A 22,255-nucleotide genomic window follows, 5' to 3' on the forward strand; every position below is an offset into this window, starting at 1 on the left:
TCATAATAGCCTTCAGTACTTTTTAATTTTATAAGTTAAAGTAATAATCTAAAAATAACAAATTGGGTAAATAATGGTATAGCCAGTATTATGCTACAAGTAAAAATGTTGTTATAGAATTACTTAATGACTAAATATAATCAGTGCTTTCTCTGAGAACAGGATTGGTGTCTCAGCTACAGAACTGTTAGAAGTCAGTAATAGAAAAAAGGTTATCCTTTCCCCTGAGGAATTTGAATGCTCCCTTTATTCTGGCAATACTTTTGCAAGGGACAACATTCTCTTTTTACCTGTGATACAAAGAGGGTCACGGCTAAAAGTGAAGATCAATTTTATGTGCAATTATTATTGATCTGTATGGCCAGCATTATTAATCACTTAAACTTTTTGGCCAAATTTTAAACTTTCATCAAAACAAAACAGACTTAGCTAATTTGCCACACAGTGAGCATTCTAATATGAGAACTTGAAGGTTTTATTAAAAGAAACGAGGAGCAGACTCTGGTATTCATATCAATCTTTAACAGTAATTGAGAAGAAAGAAGATTATGAAGTATCTAATTGGACATTAGGAGCCAGAAAAGAAGGGCAAAAAGGGAGTGGGAAGGGGGATAAGAAACTATATTCAATAGTTAATGGTAGACCAGTGAAAAGCAGAGCATAAACTACTGTATGTTTCTACATTTTCTTGTCTTGCTCACCTGTCATTTAAAAAGACGTAATAGGAAGGAAACATGCGCTATTTTACTACAGCTCTCAAAAGAGCCTATTACATTAGGCTTGTGTTTTTCTACATCATCTGCTAGCAATGGAAGTAAACCATACCTTGAATATAATGTCTCAAGCAAAATTATTAGCACTGCTTTCACACTCGAACACCAACTTGTTAGACCATCCTATAAAATAAATGATCTGTATTCTGTAAAACGTCAATATCATCAAAGAAAGAAAAACTGGGAACTGTTTCAAATTAAAGGAAAATAGAGATATGACAACTAAATAATGTAAAAGATTCTGGACCGGATGCTTTACCCTACTGTACCCCCCAAATTGACAAAAATAATATTCTATAGACAAATGACGAAACTGGGAAATGGACTCTGGCTATCTTCTAAAATAGGAATTTTACTAAGTTCCAGGAAGATTCTGGACTAGATAAATTGTTCTTATTTTAAAATGCCACTTAAAAGTTAACATTTGAACTAAAACTGATAATTACATATGTAACTTATGTTTAATAATATAGTATTTAAGCTATATTTTCCTGAAAAACATATTTAAAATATTCTAAATGGGCACACTTAAATAAGATACTTTGTTTCTCACAAACTAGAGATCAGAATATATTCCAAACTCCAGAATAATTTTCTCTGATCACTGGAAACACCATTTAACAGGTGTTGATGCCAATTATCTGACCTACTTAAGTTAATCATTTTACATTAATTTGTCTTAAAATATTATTTCAAAATAATTTTACCACATTCAATATAAACGTATCAATTAAAATTATACCAGTGGACAAGGTACCAGATTCGAGTATGTAAATCTAAACCCTGGTCAAGAAGTTTCTTTCTTCCAGGAAAACAGTAAGTCACAAAGGAAAGGTCAAATTCCAATTTGTCACATTAAACTTCTAAAACAGTTCCAAGATACAATATCTAAGTCTTTTTGATCCCATATAGCTACCAAAATCACAGTTTATTTATTAACATACTTAGCAGAAAGTGCACCTACATGAATAGATTATTTTTAAAAAGTAAAAGTAAATAGTAGCGGATTTCCTTTTTGACCTTGAACCATAAAGATAAAAGCTCAGTGTTACACAAAGACTGAATTTCAGAACAAGACAGAAATTTTAAAATTTTTGAGAGGCCATGTATTTTGAAAGTAAAAGGATGAATAAAATAATATTTTAATAATGTGGGAGGAGATACAGAGAAGGCTTATCTCTATTCAATTTTTCCATATAATCTAATATTAAATTTTGGCACTGAGATCTGACTGTGTACAGCTCCAAATATTTTACATAATCATAAAATATATTGTGCATTTGACATCTACTTTTTTAAAAAGATGAATCTGATGGATGAAACAGGTCAATCTAAACAAAAATCAACCTAAATCATATCTTATCCCAATATTTTTATGAAGAAGTGTGAGGCAGACTGGGAAACGGTGTTTTGAAGCACAGTAATGTCTGTGATGGTGGAGAACAGGGACAGCAATCCCTTCATACAAGTACCTTCTGCATCCATCTAACTGTGCATTTAAACTGCTACCAAGCACCAAAATAGACTACTTCAAGATTCACTCCTATCACTTTCCTTCCCTATTCTTCCTCAATAATTCAAGTAAATGTGTAAATATCTCTTCTTATGAGTAAGAATACGAATAAAGGCAGAGATAAGAAGTAGAACAGAGAGTTGAAATAAAAAAATAAATAAATCTAAAAATCCTGGCTAAAAGAAAAAGATGTTAACTGCTTGTTTTTCTTGCCAATATCTATATGTTTCTGAGTCTCTAAATAAAACATATAACTTTTCTATTCTTACTTAGGAAAAGAATACATTTCTTAAAAGATAATTCCACAACCAAGGAAATAATAAACTAGTTTCAATCAATAATCAGTTGTACACTGGCAGAGTAAGTACCTATGATAGTCTTTATTAAGTCTGTAAAAATTAATACTTTTATTATCAAGTACCTATGGACTAGAATGACTTATCTATCTGCCTTTCTTCAAATTACTATTGTCTGAAATTCTACAGTGTTTGAGAAAAACATTAAAAATGCACAGAAGTTCAACCAACCATATTCAGATCAGAACGCTACTGTGAAGAAGCTAGCTTTTGCCCTATGATTTTCAGTTATAGGCTGTTAAAAAAAAAAAGTACTTTCACAGGTGAAAACAAAGGGATAATGAAAACTTTTATTCTATGTTCTAGGACAGCTGTCTATAAAGTATCAACTTGGGGTCCCCAAAAGAACTAAATATTTCCAGAATAATTTTTAAGAAAAAAATCAGTGAAATTCAAACCCACATGTATACTGGGGAAGAATAACATTAAATATTTCAACTGAACTTTACTATTTAAACTGATAATGATAAAATAAGTAAATGAAAGTATTCACCCACAAAAATATTTCAGAGGACTAATTACAATGAGATTTACCTGAATCATTTCGTAGATACGATGACATGGCTGGGATAAGGCAGGACTGACTGAGAAGCTCTAGAAGTACAGAAGGAAGGGCATTACTGTTCTGTCCTCTACTCTCAGGAGATGACTGAGCTTCTCCATTTACCACACCACTCACAGGATTTATATAACTTGCAAGAACCTAAAAATAAAAATTGTTGGATTTTAGCTTTACATACTTTAAAAGCCCTTATTTTATGTTTGATATTCAATCTGATTACCAAGAGTATATATTTTCAACTCAATCAATGTTTCGCAATGTATGTTTTAAAAATAAGACGTCTTTTCCTTAGATTTTCAAGAGAGGGAGGTGTTTTGCATGATGGTGCACAGCATATAACCAGACATATAGAAGCAAGCCACCTAAGAACATAAACTTCAAAGCTTAAAACAACTCCGATATTTACTTTATTGAATAAATTCAGTTTACCCATATTTTGAGGGTCATGGAATCTTAGAATGAGCCTGTCATTCTAGAATTGCAGAAAATAATGGTCAAACAGTTGAGCAATTTTAGTCAATTAGTTGGTGCAGGAAGCAAAGCTAATCTTTAAGAAACTCTCTTCTCATTTCTATGGTATTAAAAACTTTCTATACTAGTTAAACTTGCCTGAACCTAGAAAAGTAATAGAAGAATGTGAGAAACAAAGATAGACATAAATAACTTTTTTTTTAAAGAGTCCAGATATAGCACTTCAGATGAGAAGATGACTGGAAGAAGGGAGATATGATACATTTTCCAGTTACTGGACAATTTCGTCCTTATCACTTTCCTCTCAGTGAATAAGCTAATTGAGAGGAAGAAATTTAGAACTACAAGTCGTGAAGAGCAATCTTTGCCCAGTGGTATCTTAAATGTACTGAGAGCAGGGAGCACAATGGGCTTTATAAAAGTAGCTGAGGATGAGTTGAATAGTCATCAATACTTACAAGTCAGTACAAATACAAAAAAATAATCTAACCATTATCATTGAGAATATCAACTTTGAATATATACCTGCAGAAGACAGGTAACGTGCTCCTCCTCGAGCCTCTGCTTAGTTAAGGCCTGTTCCACATCCCATCCAGAAGCTGTAGAACCTGTTCCAAAGCCAGTCCCTTTGGCCCAATATAGCTGCTGTTCTTCTGTTGATGTAGGATTATGAGAGCTTGATACCTGTGGCTTTTAACAAAAAATAAAAATTTATAACTATTTAGTTTTATTTATCCTCAAAAATATTTATCAATACGAATATAAACAGTCCAGCTGCTAGGGAGAACAGTTTGGAGATTCCTCAAAAAATTCAACAAAGAATTACTATGTGATCCAGCAACTCCATGCCTAGGTTCATATCGAAAGAAGTAAAAACTGACGCTCACACAGCAAGACTATTTACAACAGCCAAAAGGTAGAACCAGCCCAAATGCCCATCAATGGCTGAACAGACAATCAAATTGTGGTATATATATATATACAACAGAATATCATTCAGCCATAAGAAGTAATGAAGTACTGATACATGCTATGTGGATGAACCTCAAAAACATTATGCTAAGTCAAAGAAGACAGACACAAAAAGTAACATGTACAATTCCATTTATATGAAATATCTAGAGTAGTAAATACACAGACAGAATGCAGACTGGTAGTTGCCAGGAGTTAGGGGAAGGGGAATACAGGAGAACAAATGCTTATATTTAAGAATAATTAAAATTTTAAAAATATTAGGGAAAGATGAGGTAAGGCACCTTAGGGCCTAAAAGAGTCAAAGACTTAAAATCAAATAGAGAAAACAGTGAAAGGAATAGGAATATGAGCCAGATCTTTTAGGATGAATCTAGTAAAAGCATATCTCAGGAGAATTCTATAATAGTGTCATTATATGTTTTCAATTATACTAAGCAAGACTGCCTCTATTTCTAGAAGGAGTAATTCTCAATTTCTTTCTTGTTTAGAATGTGACATGTAGAAAAATCTCGTTTGGGAATAGAGGACATTATTAAAAATGTGAATATAAAAGAGACAAAAAAATGACTGAGAATCACTGGTTTAATAACAGAACCTCAAATGCTGCAAAGGTCAATTCTTTATTATTGATTATTATTAATCTTTGTTTAATTCTGTAACAAGAATCCTCCTTTAAAGAATTTTCATTAAATTTAACATATTATGAACCCTCAAAACATTTGCAATTAAGTACTAGTTTCAAGGGTAATCTACAAATAATACCAATGTTTTTGTTTCATTTAATCGGAATATTTTCTAAGGAAGAATATTATTTACAAACAATACTTTCACAAATTGATCTGCAATACAGTTTTATGGATCTAAGACTGAGGAATTCCATCTTTAACATTTTATAAAATAAACTGTTCAATGAATCATGAAAATGTCATTACCATATATTTACCAGTAGAATTAAGATTATTAATAAAAATAGCTTTTAATTAAAAAAAAATTTCTAAGTGTGAAATTTAACACATATCCAGAAAGAACACAAAACAAATATGTAAAACAATGAACTGCAAACACTTATTCAACCATGCAGGTCAAGAATTAAACCACTGCAGGCAAGAAACTGCCCTCATTCCATCTCCTATTTGTCACACCCTCGTTCCTCTACAAAGCTAGTTATAATCCTGATTTTTATATCACTTTCTTACTTTTCTTCATAATTTTACCACCTAAACATGAAAACCTAGTCACTAAAGTTAAGTTTTGTCTAATTTTTAAACATTATATAAATGAAATCATGCTGTATATCTTCCTTTATGTCTGGCATTTTAGTTGTGTTTGTGAGATTCATTAATGCTATTAGGCATAGTTAGCTGTAGCTGTTTACTTTCATTACCTTATAGTATTTAACTACATAGTAGAATACAATTTACTTACTCATTCTACTGTTTCTACATTATTTATTTTATCTATTCTACTGTCTTTGTATTATTACAAATGATGATGGGACAATATTTGGTATGGTGGCTTTTGAAATCTTAGACATTCTGATGGATGTGTACTGAGAATGAATTAAAAGTTTTCATCTGTACTTTTCTGGTAACTAAGAAACAAATCACCTTTTCACATTTACTGGATATTCAGATAGCTTCTTCTTACGAAGTGCTCATTCTAGCCTTTCACGTATTTGCTACTGGGTTGTTTACCATTTCCTTTTGGAATTTTTGAAGCACTCTAAAGATTCTGGAGATCTTTTTTGTTAAAAAAGATTTTACTTCTCCTTTCTCTCCCAAAGGCCCTTGGTACATAGTTGTGTATTTTCAGTTGTGAGTTATTCCAGATGTGGCATGCGGGATGCCACCTCAGCATGGCTTGACAAGCGGTGCCATGCCTGCGCCCAGGATTTGAACTGGTGAAACCCTGGGCCGCCGAAGCGGAGCATGTGTACTTAATCACTCGGCCACGGGGCTGGCCCCTCTGGAGACAAGTTCTTTATATACACATATATAGTCTCCCATTCTGTGGCTTCCCTTTCCACTCTTTTCAATAGTGTTTCTGACAAAAAGTTCTTAATTTTAAAGTACTTGCTTTTTTCCAATGTTTTTCCCTTATGGGTTGTTTTTTTATGCCCTATTCAAGAAATCTTTGTTTACTCCAAGATCATAAAGGTAACCACCAATTTTTTTTTGTAAACGGGTATTGTTGTAGTTTGTATATATTATAAAAATTTAGATCTGTCATCCAGTTAGAATTAACTTTTACATACAGGTTACAGTCGGGTTTAAAGATTCATTTTTGTTCCACATGGATATTTAACTGATCCCACGACCATTTACTGATAAGACCATACTTACTCCACTATGTTGCAGAGTCACCGTTGCCACATATAAGATAACCAAATATACATGGATTTGAGTCTCTCTTGTTTGCTGGGCTTCTATCTAACCTTGTACTAATACCATAGCTTACTAATAAGTTTTGATATATGATAGCATCAAACTTAAGGATCGATTTGGGAAGAAATATTATTGAACAGTTGTATTTTCTACTCCATGGAAGAGAAGCATGGGCACAGACTTCAGTTTACTAAAGTATTATAAATATTTCTTTTTAAAATTGAATATATTTTATGAATACAGGTCTTGTACTAATTTTTCAGATTTAGTCATAGATATTTTCTATTCTTGATGCTGTTCTAAACATTATCTTTAAAAGGCTCATTTTATACCTGTTAGTGGTATACAGAAATAACTTGTTTTTATATGTTGAACCTGAATATTTAATCCTTATTAAACTTACTTCTGCCATTAATTATTTTTGGTTTTCCATAAACACAATCAAATCATATCAAAATAATGGTTATTTTTTTCTTGTGTTACTGTTCTGGCTAGAACCTCTTATTCCATAGTCTGATTCTCTAAAGTTCAAGAAAAGAAAGAAAAAGGATATCAGCATATCCTGATAAATGGAAAAGCTTATTAAGCTATTGTCTTTTTTGTGTTTTTTTAAGTAGACAGGTTAACTTACAGTTTTCTGAAAGAGCCTAACAGAGAAGACAACAATTAGTTCATAGTTTTCCTCTTTTAAATATACTTTGTTTGAGCGGCAGAAAAGAAACACACAAGTCTCTGAAATATATTATTTCAGAAAAAATTATACTCTGTACTCCATAAATTTAACTTAGTTTTTCATAACCTAAAGAATTAAAACTGAATCTACCTCTGTTTGATTGAGGCTAGAGTTTGGAACTCGTGGGGCATGGTGGCTCAGAGCAGAGAGACAGACAAGAATGAGATGTAGCGCTCCAATTTCCAATGCCATCCGCCTCAGAAGCACACCATCGTCAGTTGTCAAAGGTGTAGTGCTAAACAAGCTACGAAGGACATGGAAAGGAAGAGTTGGAAGCACATTGGCTGATGGAGATTGCAGAATATGACCTAGATTAAAAAGAAAACTCAAAATTAACATTTAAAAACACAATAAGGAACAATATACAGGGTCACAAATTAATAATAACAATATAATATAAAATTATCTATTCATTAGAAAACAACCCAAATACCACAAACAGGATAGTAATATCTAATAAGAGTTTCTTGAAAAGCTCTGCAAGACATCAGATATATAAACTCCAAAAGAAAGTTGAAATATACTCATATGATAATAGTTATAGACTATGTCAAAAAATATAAACTAGAATTTAAACTAAACCTAACAACTAAAAAAGAAGCTTTAAAAGTTTCTTGCAACAATATGAAAGTAACTGCATGCCTTAGGCGTAGTTTCAACCGTGAACAGATAATAAAAGACTAAAACTATTTTGTTTTGTTTGCAATATAGTTTTCTATTATGTTTTAGCTAGAAAGGAGCAATAAATGAAAAACAAACCAATAAAACCACCGCTACCTAAATGGTGGATGAGACAACTATTGCAGAAAAGGACATCAGAATTATGCTTTTTAATAAACATTCATTACATACTCACTAAAATTAGTCTGAAATGGCATAAAGGCAATTCTCTTTCCTTTTCTTTTCAGCATTACACCTACTGTATCATAATAGAGTCCTAAATTACAATAGTTCTTACCCTTTTATCTGCTTAAATTAAAAAGTCAGATCAAGTAATTAGAAATTCCTGATTGACTAAAATTAGTATATACATTTACATATGAAACCAAATGACCAGGACTATTTAGTATGTAGAAGCTATAATTTAGTAACAATTACAAAAACACTTAAAATCATGTCAACATTTTGGAAGAATTCCATCAATATGAAAACAGAAAAGAAAAAGTATGTAATTTGAACATTCAATAGCTTCAAAGTTACAGGATCCACAAATAAATTGTTATACTTTTATTAGATTAAATATACTTTGTTGTACAGGGTTTGACAGTGTATTCTTTCTAAATGGCATGTGAAAGATACCACCTCTAATCAAAAGCACGTGATTTTAAAATAATATAAAAAATATTCATTTTCAAATGGAACAGTCATTGACTGAAGAATTAGAGGTAAACCAAATGAAAATCTACTTGCTAGGTAATGTGAACTGTGATTTTTCTTTTAAAGATTTTTAAAAAAGATTTTTTTCCTTTTTCTCCCAAAGACCCCCAGTACACAGTTGTGGGTCATTCTAGTTGTGCCTGGCACGTGGCTCAGCATGGCTTGATGAGCGGTGCCATGTCCGGGCCCAGGATTCGAACTGGCGAAACCCTGGGCCACCGAAGCAGAGCGCATGAACTTAACCACTCGGCCACGGGGCCCCTGTGATTTTTCTTTATGTCCTTCTATTAAAACAAAACTGCCAGCCCAACAGAAACAATCACCATAGTTTATTATTATTTTTGTTATAATTATTTTTTAAAATACATTATTATATATTATATTATTTTCCTCATTCTGTTCTCTTTAATCAGATTTTCTTAAAAAAGGTTCTCATCACATTACTACCTTAATATGTTTTAATAAATCTTCATTGCTATTCAGAATAAAATCTGAAGTTCTTAATAAGCTTTTCCATGATCTGTTACAAATAACAGCTTTTAAAATGAGCTCTCAGTGCTGCTTTTTAGACAAATTTTCATCAGCTAACTTATCCCCTCTCACATAATCTGAGCATACAAACAACACTTCTCAAATCATTCCTTCTTTCTGAAATAACTCATCTCAACTTAAATTGACTCTTACCCTTTAAGGCTCCACTAAAATATACTATGCCACTTTATTCCCATCACTGGGTGGTAAGGAAATAATCTCACACCTGTAAGCCTCCATAACACTGCTGTACCTCTCTCAAGGCTTTTATAACTTTTTAACTCTATTTGTTTATATACATTCCTCGTTGCTACTAATGGAGGACATTAACTACTTGAGGGCAGGATCTAAATATCTACTTCATCTTTAAACCCCTCCAAGTGACGTCCAGCAGTTTTGTAAGCACTCAGTAAAAACCTTTTGAATGAATAAAGAAATGAAAATAGAGATTCTTTAGGATTTATGATGACTATTATTGGAACTAAGTCATCAACAACAAATCATCTAATAGCCAAACTATGAAGGAAATAAATGATGAATAATAGGCAATGATCTGAATAACTTTTACACAACTTACCTATGTTAAATTTCATTACTAACACTAAACACTTACTTCCTTCTCCATCATCTGTCACTCCCAATACCAATCGAAGAAGACACTGGGCATGTTTTCTCTCTTTCAGTAGCACTTCAGCATAGCCAGGAAGACGAAGAAATAATCCAAAAGCAGCCAAAGAATGGGCAGGTATAGGAGACATGGTCTGTACTGCTGACTTGATAGGTGGGGGTTCAGCTGCAATGGTTTCTGGTGCTTCATAAACTAATTCCCCTGATTGTTCAATGGTCACCCATTCAAACTGATCACTGTCCTTTGGCTTTTCCTGAGTGGTAGATGTTACAACTGGAGCACTCACCTTAAAAAAAAAATTTGTTTGGCTATTTGCGTGTTTCAACATTAGATTCAAATTAAAGACCTGACTTCAAAGGATCTCTCTGAAATACAGGAATACATATAAGGATCAATAAAGGGACATGTTTTTAAAAAGAAGCTTCCAAACACTATGAGTTACAGGATACCATGAGTATGGTGGTGTCTACCAAGTATCTCAGCTTTGAAGTTACTATTTTCTCCTTTGTAATTAGTTAAGTATCTGTAGATACATTCTGAGACCATGTAAATACCTTGTTTCTCGTCAAACTTTGACCCATTAGAATTAACATTTTTATAATTCTTGCCTGAAACAATAATTACTATGGCAGTTGAGTTGGCACTGAACTGTAAGTAAGAACGCTCCCTTCCCCATCTATTTATTCATTCATTTATTAATTTATGTCAGGATGGATTCTAATTTTATTCTATAAGTTATAATCTCTTATTATCATTTTATTTAACGCTCAAGTAGAATCAGATTTGGTCAGTGGAACTCCCTTAAAGCAGGCTTCTGTATCTAGCCTCATCTTGTACATTTCCTGCCCCAATCCTACAATTTTTCCAAGGAGCCCTGATCTCTTTTAGTGGAAGATGCTATTCAAAAAAGAAGATATGGGATACAGATATGCATATATTGATGGTGGGGGATGGGGAGGGGAAACTCTGACTCTAGGTCCTATAAGTAAACAAATCTAGGAGAAACATGTATAGACACAGGTATATATTTGAGTGCCTATACAATCACGTGCCACCTAATGATGGGAATACGTTCCGAGAAACATGTTGTTAGGCAATTTCGTCCTTGTGTGAACATCACAGAGTGTGTTCTGTGTATAAGTATATACAAACCTAGATGATATAGCGTACTACACTTTAGGCTATAAAATACTAATCTTATGGGACCATTGAAGTATATGCGGTCCATCGTTGACCGGAATGTCATCATGTAGTGCATGACTATATAGACAAAATTTCTGGCCTATATTCTTCAAAAATTTCAAGGTCATGAAAGACAAATAAAGACAGCAGAACTGTTACAGATTAAACCAGAATAAAGAGAAACTAAATGCAACATACAATCCTCAACTGGATCTCAGACCACCACTTCCCTCAAACATGCAAAAGAACACTCAATTTTCTTTTCCTTTTGGCCCTAAGAACATTAGTGGGACCACTGGCAAAATGTGAATAAGATCTGTTACTGTTGTCTACAAGTCCCATTTTCTCGTTTCTTTGCATGTCTAGTAACTTTTTCTTATTAGACACCACATTGTTAATGAGATGTTGTAGTAACTCTTAATTTTATAATCTTCCTCTGGAGTGTGTTTAGTTTTGTTTTAGCACATAGTTTTATTACTGGTGGGTCACCATGAACTTAGGAAGGTTTCTGTAATTTATTAAGAGAGTCTATTTTGGTTTTGCCCTTATTTCTCAAGAGAATCCCTTACTACCGGGATGTCATCTTTACTCTTAATACATGACTCATTTACAATTCCAATGGAAAAGCTATGATTTTTACCTTTAACTAGGCAGGACTAGAATTGCAAATTCTGTCTCCTCCATGATGGATAGAAGCTGAAATCTCTGCACAGCTCTTTCAGCCTTCCAGTTCTTGCTGGCCCTCAAGACTCCCACGTATGCCTAATTCCAGAGCCAGCTACAGCTGTACAGGAATTCATGTGTAGAATTCAGAGCTCCCCCATCTGTGGCTCCCTCCTTTCTGATTTCCTCTCCATTCAATTTCCAGCCAGTATGGAAGAACCAAACTCTTCTGGCCAATAAGACTGCAGCTTTTGCTTGAGTTCTACCTGTCCCATCCCACACAGACTGAGGAGTAGTGTCAGGAGAAAAGTCATATAGGCACTAATCTCATCAAACGTGGTTTCACTCTTTCTGTTGTTTAAATCCTCTCCAATATCTGCCTGCTCGTGGTCACTCTTCAAGAGCCTTTAAGCAATTGTTTATTTTTTAAATATTCTTTCTAGTGTTTATAATTCTACATACAGGAGAGTCAATCCTGTATACCCTGTTCTGCCATTACAAATTTACCTTTTATGGAAGGGCTGTGGTGGTGAAGGATTGTACAAAATTTTCTTCCCTGGGTATAAAATTCTAGGATGGCAGATTTTTTTTCCTCCTTCTAGCACTTTAAAGATATAACTCCCTGAGTCCCAAGGTTTCTGTTGAAAGGTAAGTTGTCAGTGTTATTCTTGCTGTTTTGAAACAAATAGGTCACTTCTTTTTGGTTGGTTTCAAGATTTTTTTCTTTGTCTTTGTTTCTAAGCAATTTACCATGATGTTTCTAGGCACGAATATCCTGCTTGGGGTTTACAGAGCTTCTTGAATTTTGGATTGAGGTTTTATATCAGTTTTGGAAATTTTCTTCCTTTCAGTATTGTTTCTGTCCCTGCTTTAATCCACTCTGTTTCTATGATTATAAAATCATGTTAGAATTTTTCACTTCTACCTGTATATTTGTATAGCTCTTACGTTCTTTGCATTCCTTACATGTTCCATGCTTCAGTTTGGATGATTTCTTTTGACACATCTTCCAGTTCACTAATTTTGTAATCCGTACTGTCTAATCTGTTGTAAATCCATCTAACAGTTTTCTTAATTTGAGATATCAGAAATTCGCAACCAATTCTATAAGGCTGGTATTACCCTGATACCAAAACCAAAAAAGACATCACAAGAAAGTACAGACCAAAATCTGTCTTCATTTCCTATTGCTGCTAACACATTAACACAAACTTAGTGTCTTAAAACAATACAACTTTATTATCCTAAAGATCCAGAGGTGAGAAATCCAAACACATCTTACGGGGTTAGAAGCAGAGCTCTTGATTCTAAGTGCCACAAGCGCTCCTTGTGGAGGGCCTCGGGCACATCCGTCCCCTGGCTTCCCAGCTTCTAAAGGCTGCGCACATTCCTTGGCTTTTGGCTGCTGCACTTGGCCCTTTGTTTCCATCGTCGCATCTCCTCCTCTGACTCTGCTGCCACTGTCACATCATTGTCTCTATTCCTGGCTTCTGTTTAGATGGCTGAGGGGATCTAGGAGTATTTCGACTAATCTCTTCAAGAGAGCCATCTGTGTGACTGAATACTCTAACATTTTGATTTTTCTGAGGCACTAGCATAGGCTGAAGAGCCACACCCTTGGCTTTTTCTCCAGAGCATGCTTTTCTGACAGTGAATCTCTAATTTTAGTATCTTTTGCAATCTGGACAGGCTGAGAATTTCCCAAATTGTCAAGTGCTGGTTGCTTGTTGCTTAAGAGTACTTCCTTCAATTTATCTTTTTCTTCTCACTTTTTACTATTAGCAGGAAGAGAACAGGCACCTTCACCTGAAATCTCAGCTAAATATCCAAGCTCATCGCTTACAAGTGCTGCCTTCCACATCCAGGACACAAATAAGCCAAGGTTCCTGCCACTAAAACACAAGGATCCCCTTTCCTCCAGTTTCCAATAACATGTTTCTCATTTCTTCTAAGCCTCACCGTTAGCACTTTTAACATCCATATTTCTACCAACAGTCTGCTTATGACAATTTAGGTATTCTCTAAGATGATATAGGTTCTCTCTACTGTGAACCTCACTTCCTTCTGGGCCCACACTGGCAGAGGCTTTACCATCCATATTTCTACGAACAGTCCGTTCAACGCAATCTAGGCTTTTCTTATCATACTCCTCACTCTGACAACTACCCAGTTCTAAAGTCACTTCCAAACTTTTAGATATGTACTACAGCAGCATGCCACTTTTAGGTACTAATCAATATAACAGACCACACTGAATACTGAATTAGAAAAATAATTTTCATTAAGCAATGATAATCTTGGGAATGCTGGAGTCTTTTCCACTTCAAACTTTTAGCTATGTCATTACCTTTTCCAGAAAGAAATAAAATTTTAGTCAATTTTTCTGTGTCAATCACCTTATATCATGGTTCTATCACCTTAAAATATCTTAACCTTTTTGAGTAGCTGGGAAGCAATAACCATTTACTGAATAGGTACTTTTGTGGGTTGAACTGTATCCCCCCCAAAAGCTACACTCAAGTTCTAACCCCCAGTACCTGTGAATGTGACCTCATTTGGAACTAGGGTCTTTGCAGATATAATCAAGTTAAGATGAGGCCCTAAGTCTAATGATTGGTGTCCTTATAAGGAGAGGGACACACGGATACACACAAAGAAGACAGCCATGTGAAAATGTAGATAGAACTGGAGTGTTGCAGCTATAAGCCTGCCATAATAAATGCCATTAACTGCCAGCAATCACCAGAAGGTAAGAAGAGGCAAGGAAGGATTCACCCCTAGAGCCTTCAGAGGGAGCACGGCTCTGTTATCTCAAACTTACAGCCTCCTGGCCTGTAAGAGAATAAATTTCTATTGTTTTAAGCTACCCAGTTTGTGGTGCTTTGGAAACTAATGCAGGAGCCCTAGGAAACTAGTGCAGGCACATATATACCAGGTACATGAAGCCAGAGAGAATAATTCCCCTACCTCATTCAACAAACATAAAGAAGGTAGTATTTTCAACTCTCCATGCATCATACTCCCACCACATTAATTAAAAAAACATTGAAAGTACACACACCAACAACAGTAATATTAATGAACAGGTGAAGAGATTAAATTAATGTTTTTAAAACTACCCAAAATGGAAATGGCACCTAAAAGAGGAATAAAACTTAAGCGAAAAGAAAATTTGGGTAGAAACATACACTACTATTTTACTCTCCCATTCCCAGTAATATCCATAATTAATATCACACCTAAAGAAGCATAGACACAAAACTGTTATAGTGTGACAACCATAAAATCAAGGTAAACTCTACAGTGTAGTGAGTTTGGCAAACACGCCCAGTCTTCAATATTTCTTCAGTCCCAACTAACTCTCACAAAGTTCTGTATAGGTTGATCTTTGACGATTTATATAATACTCAAAGACTGCAAGGGAAATGGTACTTCCAAAAGGTTAAGTTAAAAAACAAACCAACAAAAAGAATGAAGGGTGTCACCATGGAGTGATATATTCAATTAGGAATTTTATCTTACCTGTTGAATTACTTCTGGATATAGCATGGGTAGTCTTTCTGCAATAAGAGCCAGTCCACCCATTCCTGCAAAAACTTGTAATGGTGACTGAATGGGACAGGTTTCAAGTAAAGACTCATCTAATATCCCATCCATACACTCATCACTTGGAGTGAGAGCCTCATCTTCTGGACAGCTACCAAGTAAATCACCATGATCTAGAAAAATAAATTATAAATAATAGGGAAGAAAGGATCTATTTCCATTAATACACTTTCATTCACATAGCAGATATTATCATCTCTCTATTCAACAAAAGAGTATAAATATCTTGTTACTCAGATATAGTTGTATTAAGGCTAGATGCCACAAAAATGTTTAAATGACTTCTGATGTTGCTTCCTATAGTCTTGCTACTCAAAGATGGTCCATGGACCAGTAGCACTGGCATCACCTGAGAGCTTCTGAAATGTAGAATTTCAGGTTCCACCCTACACATACTGAATAATAATCTGCAGTTTAACAACGTTCTGTAGGTAATTTATAGGCATAGTGAAGTTGGAGAAGCATTGTCCTTTAGGGCATAGTTGTGAGTTACAGTTTATGTACAAATCAGTAAGTCTTTAGAGATTCACAGCAAATATTAACATACGTACATGTTATGCTCTAAAGAATCCAATTAAGAAAAACTTACTTCTCTTACTGAAAACTAAAAATTATACCATATTGGTTTAACTCTGAATCACTGACAAAGGAAAACCAAAAGGTTAGTATGTTCACAAATAATCAGACCCTATAAACATTAAAAAAGACAATCCTGCTGAAAATTTGGGCAATGGAAATATACTAAAATTCACTAAAAAGGACAAAAAGCTAATAATATTGAACTTGAATCTTGAGAAAAACTCAAGTTAAAATAAGATGATATATACTATGAAAATCATTGCATAAATAGCATTTATAGTAGTGAAAATTGGAAACAATCAGAATGTTCCACAATTGGGGAAAAGATCAATTTTGTTATACCCATAGGAAAAAAATAGGCAATAAAAAAAGCACATTTAATTTAATGGAATATATAAGGAAAAATAAAAAGGTAAGAAAATGTACAATCCCATTTCTGTTTGAGGGAAAAAAGTGTTTATGAGCATGAAATACCACTCAACTATCAGTAAATTGAAAATTCTAAATTTGGGTTCTCACTTTGATTATAAAATGATAAACAATTCACATGGCTCACATAGAAATAACATCAGAAATTAAGTGATGCTATAAGAGGAATTAATATTAATTTCCAATGGAAATAATGGCAACTTTTTCTATTTACAAATAGCTCAGTCAGGAAGAAAAATATCTTGTTAAGTTGACACAATGAAAACAAAGGTAAATCAAGTCATCAGCTATAGAAATCCCTGTCTGCTCAGATTATAGACTGTAATTTTAAAGGAGTATCATACACATACCTTTTTCAGGGTGTAGTCTTTTAAAAGAATCTGTTTTTGACAGAGTTGGGTCTGTGATAACTCTTGATCCCAATTTAACAGTCAGATCTATTGAGCGGTAACCTTGAGGAAGTTTTCGGTCATACAGGAGAGTTAAAAGTTGGGCAAGTGTCATTTCAGCTGGCAGTGGCTGGCCTAAAAATGACATAACTAAATTAAACCTGGAATCCAAGAAGGAGACATTTATTTGATTCAATTTACTCAATTACTTACTGTTTTTATTGAATTACAGGTAAGAATCTGATTCTGCCACCAATTTCAAAATAACTTAAAATCAGCCCATGGAAAAGCTTACAAAAATTAAATCTATTTCTGAAATACGTGAAGAAATATCCACAGAAACTGTTGATTAGTTGCTAACCAAATCACACCAAGATCTTCTGAGCTATGGCAAATAGCTCATGGCAAAGGAACAGACTTCCCATAAATCTGGGGATAGCAAATCCTTTCCATAAAAGGCCAGATAAATTTTTTTGGAAAGATTGGTACCTGAGCTAACATCTTTTGCCAATCTTCTCTTTTTTTAATTTCTCCCCAAAGCCCCCAGTACATAGTCGTATATTCTAGTTGTAGCTCCTTCTGGTTGTGCTAGGCCAGATAAATATTTTAAGCTATGGATGCCATATGGTCTCTGCTACAACTAACAACTCTACCATTGTAGCATGAAAACAGTTAGACAATATACATAAGTAAATGTGCATAGCTGCATCCCAATAAAACTTTACAAAAAGAGGCATCCAGTCCACCAGGTACAGTCTGATAACCTCTGCTATAAATTAACAATGTAAAGCTAAGAATGAAAACCCATTCAAAGTTAGTTGGCAATTTGATGATAGTGATACAGCACAAAAATGGAGATAAAATGGATATCACTCTGATCAATGGAAGTATATTAGTCAAAGAATATGTTTTAGCTGGAGAGAAAATACTGCTTAACTATTGGTGGCACATCTAAGAGTTCTAATGCTACAGCTAGTTCTTTAAGATTTGCCTCACATTATTTCCTATATAACTTGTTATAAACCCTTTAAAACATTTACCAATCATTTTAAGGCACACTGACAGCAAAATTTAGAAAGCTAGTAAAGTGTAAATAGGCAACATTATAGTGTTAAAAAGGATACTTTGAGGGAACTGTATGGACAAAGTCTCACTAATTTATCTCATCAACAGCACCTGATAAAATATGATTCTGGTGATTGCATCTGATTTATGCAGTTGTAAGACCACTGAAATTTCTTAGATGTTTCATCATTGTGAATATTACCTGCCAAAAGTTTGTGGAACAGGTGAAACACTGGGACAGTAATGATTTTGTTGGCAGTCTCTGCTCCTGAGGAAGCACTTCCTATTTTATCAGGCACTGTCCTCCCTCTTCTGGATGGTGGGCGAGGTGGTGCAGCTGACACCGCACGCTTAGACTGGGATTTCAGCCCTAAAAGAAGAAAATCAGTAAGATTCTACATAGCCAAAACATTAATGAAGTAAAAGTATATTAGTACGATATTTGAATAAAGCACCACATTCCCAACTAACACCAAAAAGCAGAAATGTTTCTTCCAATCTAGTATCTGATCTCCCGATTCTATTTATCCTTTGTGACACTCCATGAATAATTTTGGCTACATGTCTAACTATTTTCCAAGAAAGTAAAAAATACTGCTTACTATACTTCTGAGATACAGATGACCATCCATTCACTAGAAAGTAGTTTTGTGCAAATTTATGTAGGAACTCTTGTATGCTTAATTCTTCTCTAAGACAGGTTAAACCAATATAGAAGTCTCCTCTTTGAGGAGTAAGGTAATCAAGGCTAAGCCTTCTTAAAATCATCGCACCTATGTTAAGGAAAATAATCCTCCAAAATTATGTTACCCTGGCCATTTTTTCTTATTCCTGTACCTAATAGTAAAAACTCACTTTTCAATAAATTTTCTTTTATTTTTTATTCCCTAATTTTATGTAAGAACACAATATCATAAATGAAAACTAGTGAATACTTTTCATTTTGCTTTGCAGTTGCATAAAAAATGCTTAACACTTAGTGGCCTTGTTAAAAGTGTAATTCTCTGTACACTGTCAAGCTAAAATGAATTATCTAGTCACAGGTGTTTATTATCTAATCAAATACAGTAAACTTTCGACATAAAATAAGTTTAACAATTTTACTCCCAAAGAGTAATGGATCTCTGGTGTAATAGTTTTATATCTAGTATTAAGACATCATTATAAGTCAAGTTTTTGCCTTAATATTTTTTATTACATGAAGTTCCTATAAATATAAATTGCTATATTTCATAGAAACCCCAACATAATCAAGACTATAAAAAAATAGAAAGCATACCTGAAGCAACAACAACACTGTAATTGTCCTGAAATCCATTTTCTGTCTTAACTTTTTCTTTCTCTTCATGGTTTTTCTTTTCTTTGTCATCTTTCTGTTCACTAATTAGTTTAGCAGTGATACTTGGTGTATCTGTAGAAAAATATTATGTAAAATATATTTCTTCTCAAAATCATTAAGAAGGGAAGCAATAAACCTCAGGGAAAGATTATACAAGATTATATTATCATTAATATGAAGGCAATGTAAATAGATTTAGAAGAAATGTTATGAGAAAGTCTGATATTGAATTCTTGCTGATATTAACGAAAGGGACTCAACCACTGTTCTTAACCCAGGATACTTAAATTTTCAATCTCTAGAAAATATTACATATTACAACAGTACTATCTCTAGAGGCAATGAAAAACCATGATTGAACGAAAAAATGATTGATACAGGTTCTCTTTACTTTCCTAACAACACAATTATGATCCAATGCTTTATTACAATACTAAAAAGGTGAAATGAGCAAATAATATAACAGTATCTTTTGTATTATCTATTTTATAGTTTTTTTTGAGTATCTGAAAATATCTCAGTGACCTCAATTTCTAGAGCTTCTTCCTAACTATGGATTGCCTTTAGATAGCATCTGTTTTTGTGAAATTAAAAAATTCTGTAGTGGTTGGCTGCAGGACACCTGCATAGAGAGAGAGCTCCTGAGATCTACAAAGGGTCTCCTTTGAGTCTTTAGTGGCTACTGATGAACATTACATAACAGAAACCTACCTTATGCCAGGGAAATTACCTCTCAAAAGCAGCAAGGGGACCAACCCCAGGGTCTAAAATGAGGGTTGGAATATCTAGCAATCTCAATGCCTAGTGAATTTCTAACAGAGTTCTCAGAAGGGTATTGCTTCAGTAAGGGGGCTAAATAAGCCCTAGACCTCCATTTTCAAATGTGGTACCCTATTTCTATTCTAATATAGTACTTATTTAAAATCAAATACATTAAAATGAAAACTTTAGTTCCTTGGTCTCACCAGACACATCTCATGTGCTCAACAGGTCTGTACTAGTCAGTACAGGTTTACAAAAAGTTTCCATCATCAGCTGTAAGTTCTGCTCTAGATTAAAAACTGCTCTGGTCCTACTTAATAAAGCTTAAAAGCAGGCCTTAAAAGCAAAAGTCTGTTTTCAAGTAATATAACTACATCTCAGAACAAAATAAAATATATTTATTAGAATACAAAAAATATCCAGCACCCAAAAAAGTAAAAAGTAAAATTCACATTGTCTAGCATCCAGTAAAAATTTCCCAGCAAATAAAGAAGCAATAACATACAATCCATGAGAAAAAAAATAATCAACATAAACAGACCAATATGTCCAAAATGATAGAGGAAAGTTGTGTACATTTTAAATAAGGACAAGAACATATAAAAAAGAACCAAATAGAACTTCTAACAGATTAACCACCAAAGAGAAACAGATCAATCTGAAGACAGAGCAATATAAATTTGTAATATAATACTTATATATATAAACCCCAAATTTTAAAATAGGGAAGAAAAAACGAACAGCGCTTCAGTGAGCTGTGAAACAACTTCAAGAGGTCTAATAAATGTATATTGGGAATCACCAAAAGAGAGGAGAGAAGTTGGGAGGCAGAAAATATCTGAGAAAATAATAGTCAAAAAACCTCCAAAATTGATGAAATTTATAAACCCACATAAGAAAGTCAACAAACCCAAATCATAAGCAAGAAGAAAACTACAAGGCATAATAATAATATGATATAATAATAATCAAACTGGTAATAATCAAATTGCTTAAAATCAATGACAGAAATTTGTAAAAGCAAAAAAATACTGACACATAACCTTTATTTGAAAGCGATATAGCCAAAAGCTATGGGAAGTACATAAAATTACTGACTAAATAACTTTGGATGATTTGTCTTCAGATATGTTAATCAAATATATACACACATGTAAATATATCGTAAAATATGGCTAAAGATCATAAATACACTTTAAAGGACTAAAGCATTACTAAACAGGTTAAATTCACCCAGTTTTGTTGTTTGCTCAGAATGACTCTGCTGCACTTCCTACTAGGATGTAATGTTCTTCCAAAGCAATCAGTTTAGTTTTAAAATTTTTAAGTAATAAAGGGAACTATGATGTAAAGTATTCTAAACTAGAGAATACGACATTTTAGACATTCTTTTATAGTAAAGAAAACAAAAATGTTAAAATTACAGTTATTTGGTACTATGTCTATACTTTTCCATTATCAAGTTAAACGTATGTATGAAATCTCAAAACTTGAACTTCAGTACTCTTCCCCACTTCCTTGAATTAATTAATTTCCATTTTTTTCCTCACGATGTAGAAGGGACAATTTCAGAGCTATGTTAGAAAAATGTCTATAAAATCAAATTTTCAAAAATGTTCAGCTGTAACAGATAAGGCAGACATTTCCAAATAAGAAAAAGCTGTTATTTATACATTATTCTAACATTTTATTGTGTAACTTGTCAAAATGTAGGAAAGAATTACAATTTCATGCACATACTTGTGTTAGATGCAGTGACTAAAACTGGAAAAGAATCTTTCTACTTTACTTTATAAAAGTGATCATCTCCATTCATGTGGTTTCACTTACCATCTATGTACGGTAACGACTCCCAAATCTCTTCAACCCAGTCTTTTATTCTAAGCTTAGATTTGTATTTCTAACTGATAAACAGACATCTCTAACTTTTTTCTGAGA

General features: G+C 33.6%; 1 protein-coding gene across 27 annotated transcripts in view; it reads right to left on the minus strand.

Annotated features, from left to right (window-relative positions):
- BIRC6 (baculoviral IAP repeat containing 6) overlaps positions 1-22,255 on the minus strand; it is a 222,506-nt gene that overhangs the window by 57,636 nt on the left and 142,615 nt on the right. For all 27 annotated transcript variants that reach the window (XR_011426501.1, XR_011426502.1, XR_011426503.1 and 24 more), the window contains 8 exons: positions 19,496-19,627; positions 18,419-18,586; positions 17,113-17,286; positions 15,671-15,867; positions 10,289-10,589; positions 7,858-8,075; positions 4,201-4,365; positions 3,177-3,345 (listed from right to left, as the gene is read on the minus strand). Coding sequence is in view for 24 of the 27 variants with exons in the window: in XM_023619262.2 (XP_023475030.2) it covers positions 3,177-3,345; positions 4,201-4,365; positions 7,858-8,075; positions 10,289-10,589; positions 15,671-15,867; positions 17,113-17,286; positions 18,419-18,586; positions 19,496-19,627 (1,524 nt within the window). In the remaining 3 variants the exon portion in view is untranslated. The remainder of the gene's footprint in view (positions 1-3,176; positions 3,346-4,200; positions 4,366-7,857; positions 8,076-10,288; positions 10,590-15,670; positions 15,868-17,112; positions 17,287-18,418; positions 18,587-19,495; positions 19,628-22,255) is intronic.

The sequence above is a fragment of the Equus caballus genome, chromosome 15 (assembly GCF_041296265.1).
Source record: "Equus caballus isolate H_3958 breed thoroughbred chromosome 15, TB-T2T, whole genome shotgun sequence".
Classification (NCBI taxonomy): Eukaryota; Metazoa; Chordata; class Mammalia; order Perissodactyla; family Equidae; genus Equus; species Equus caballus.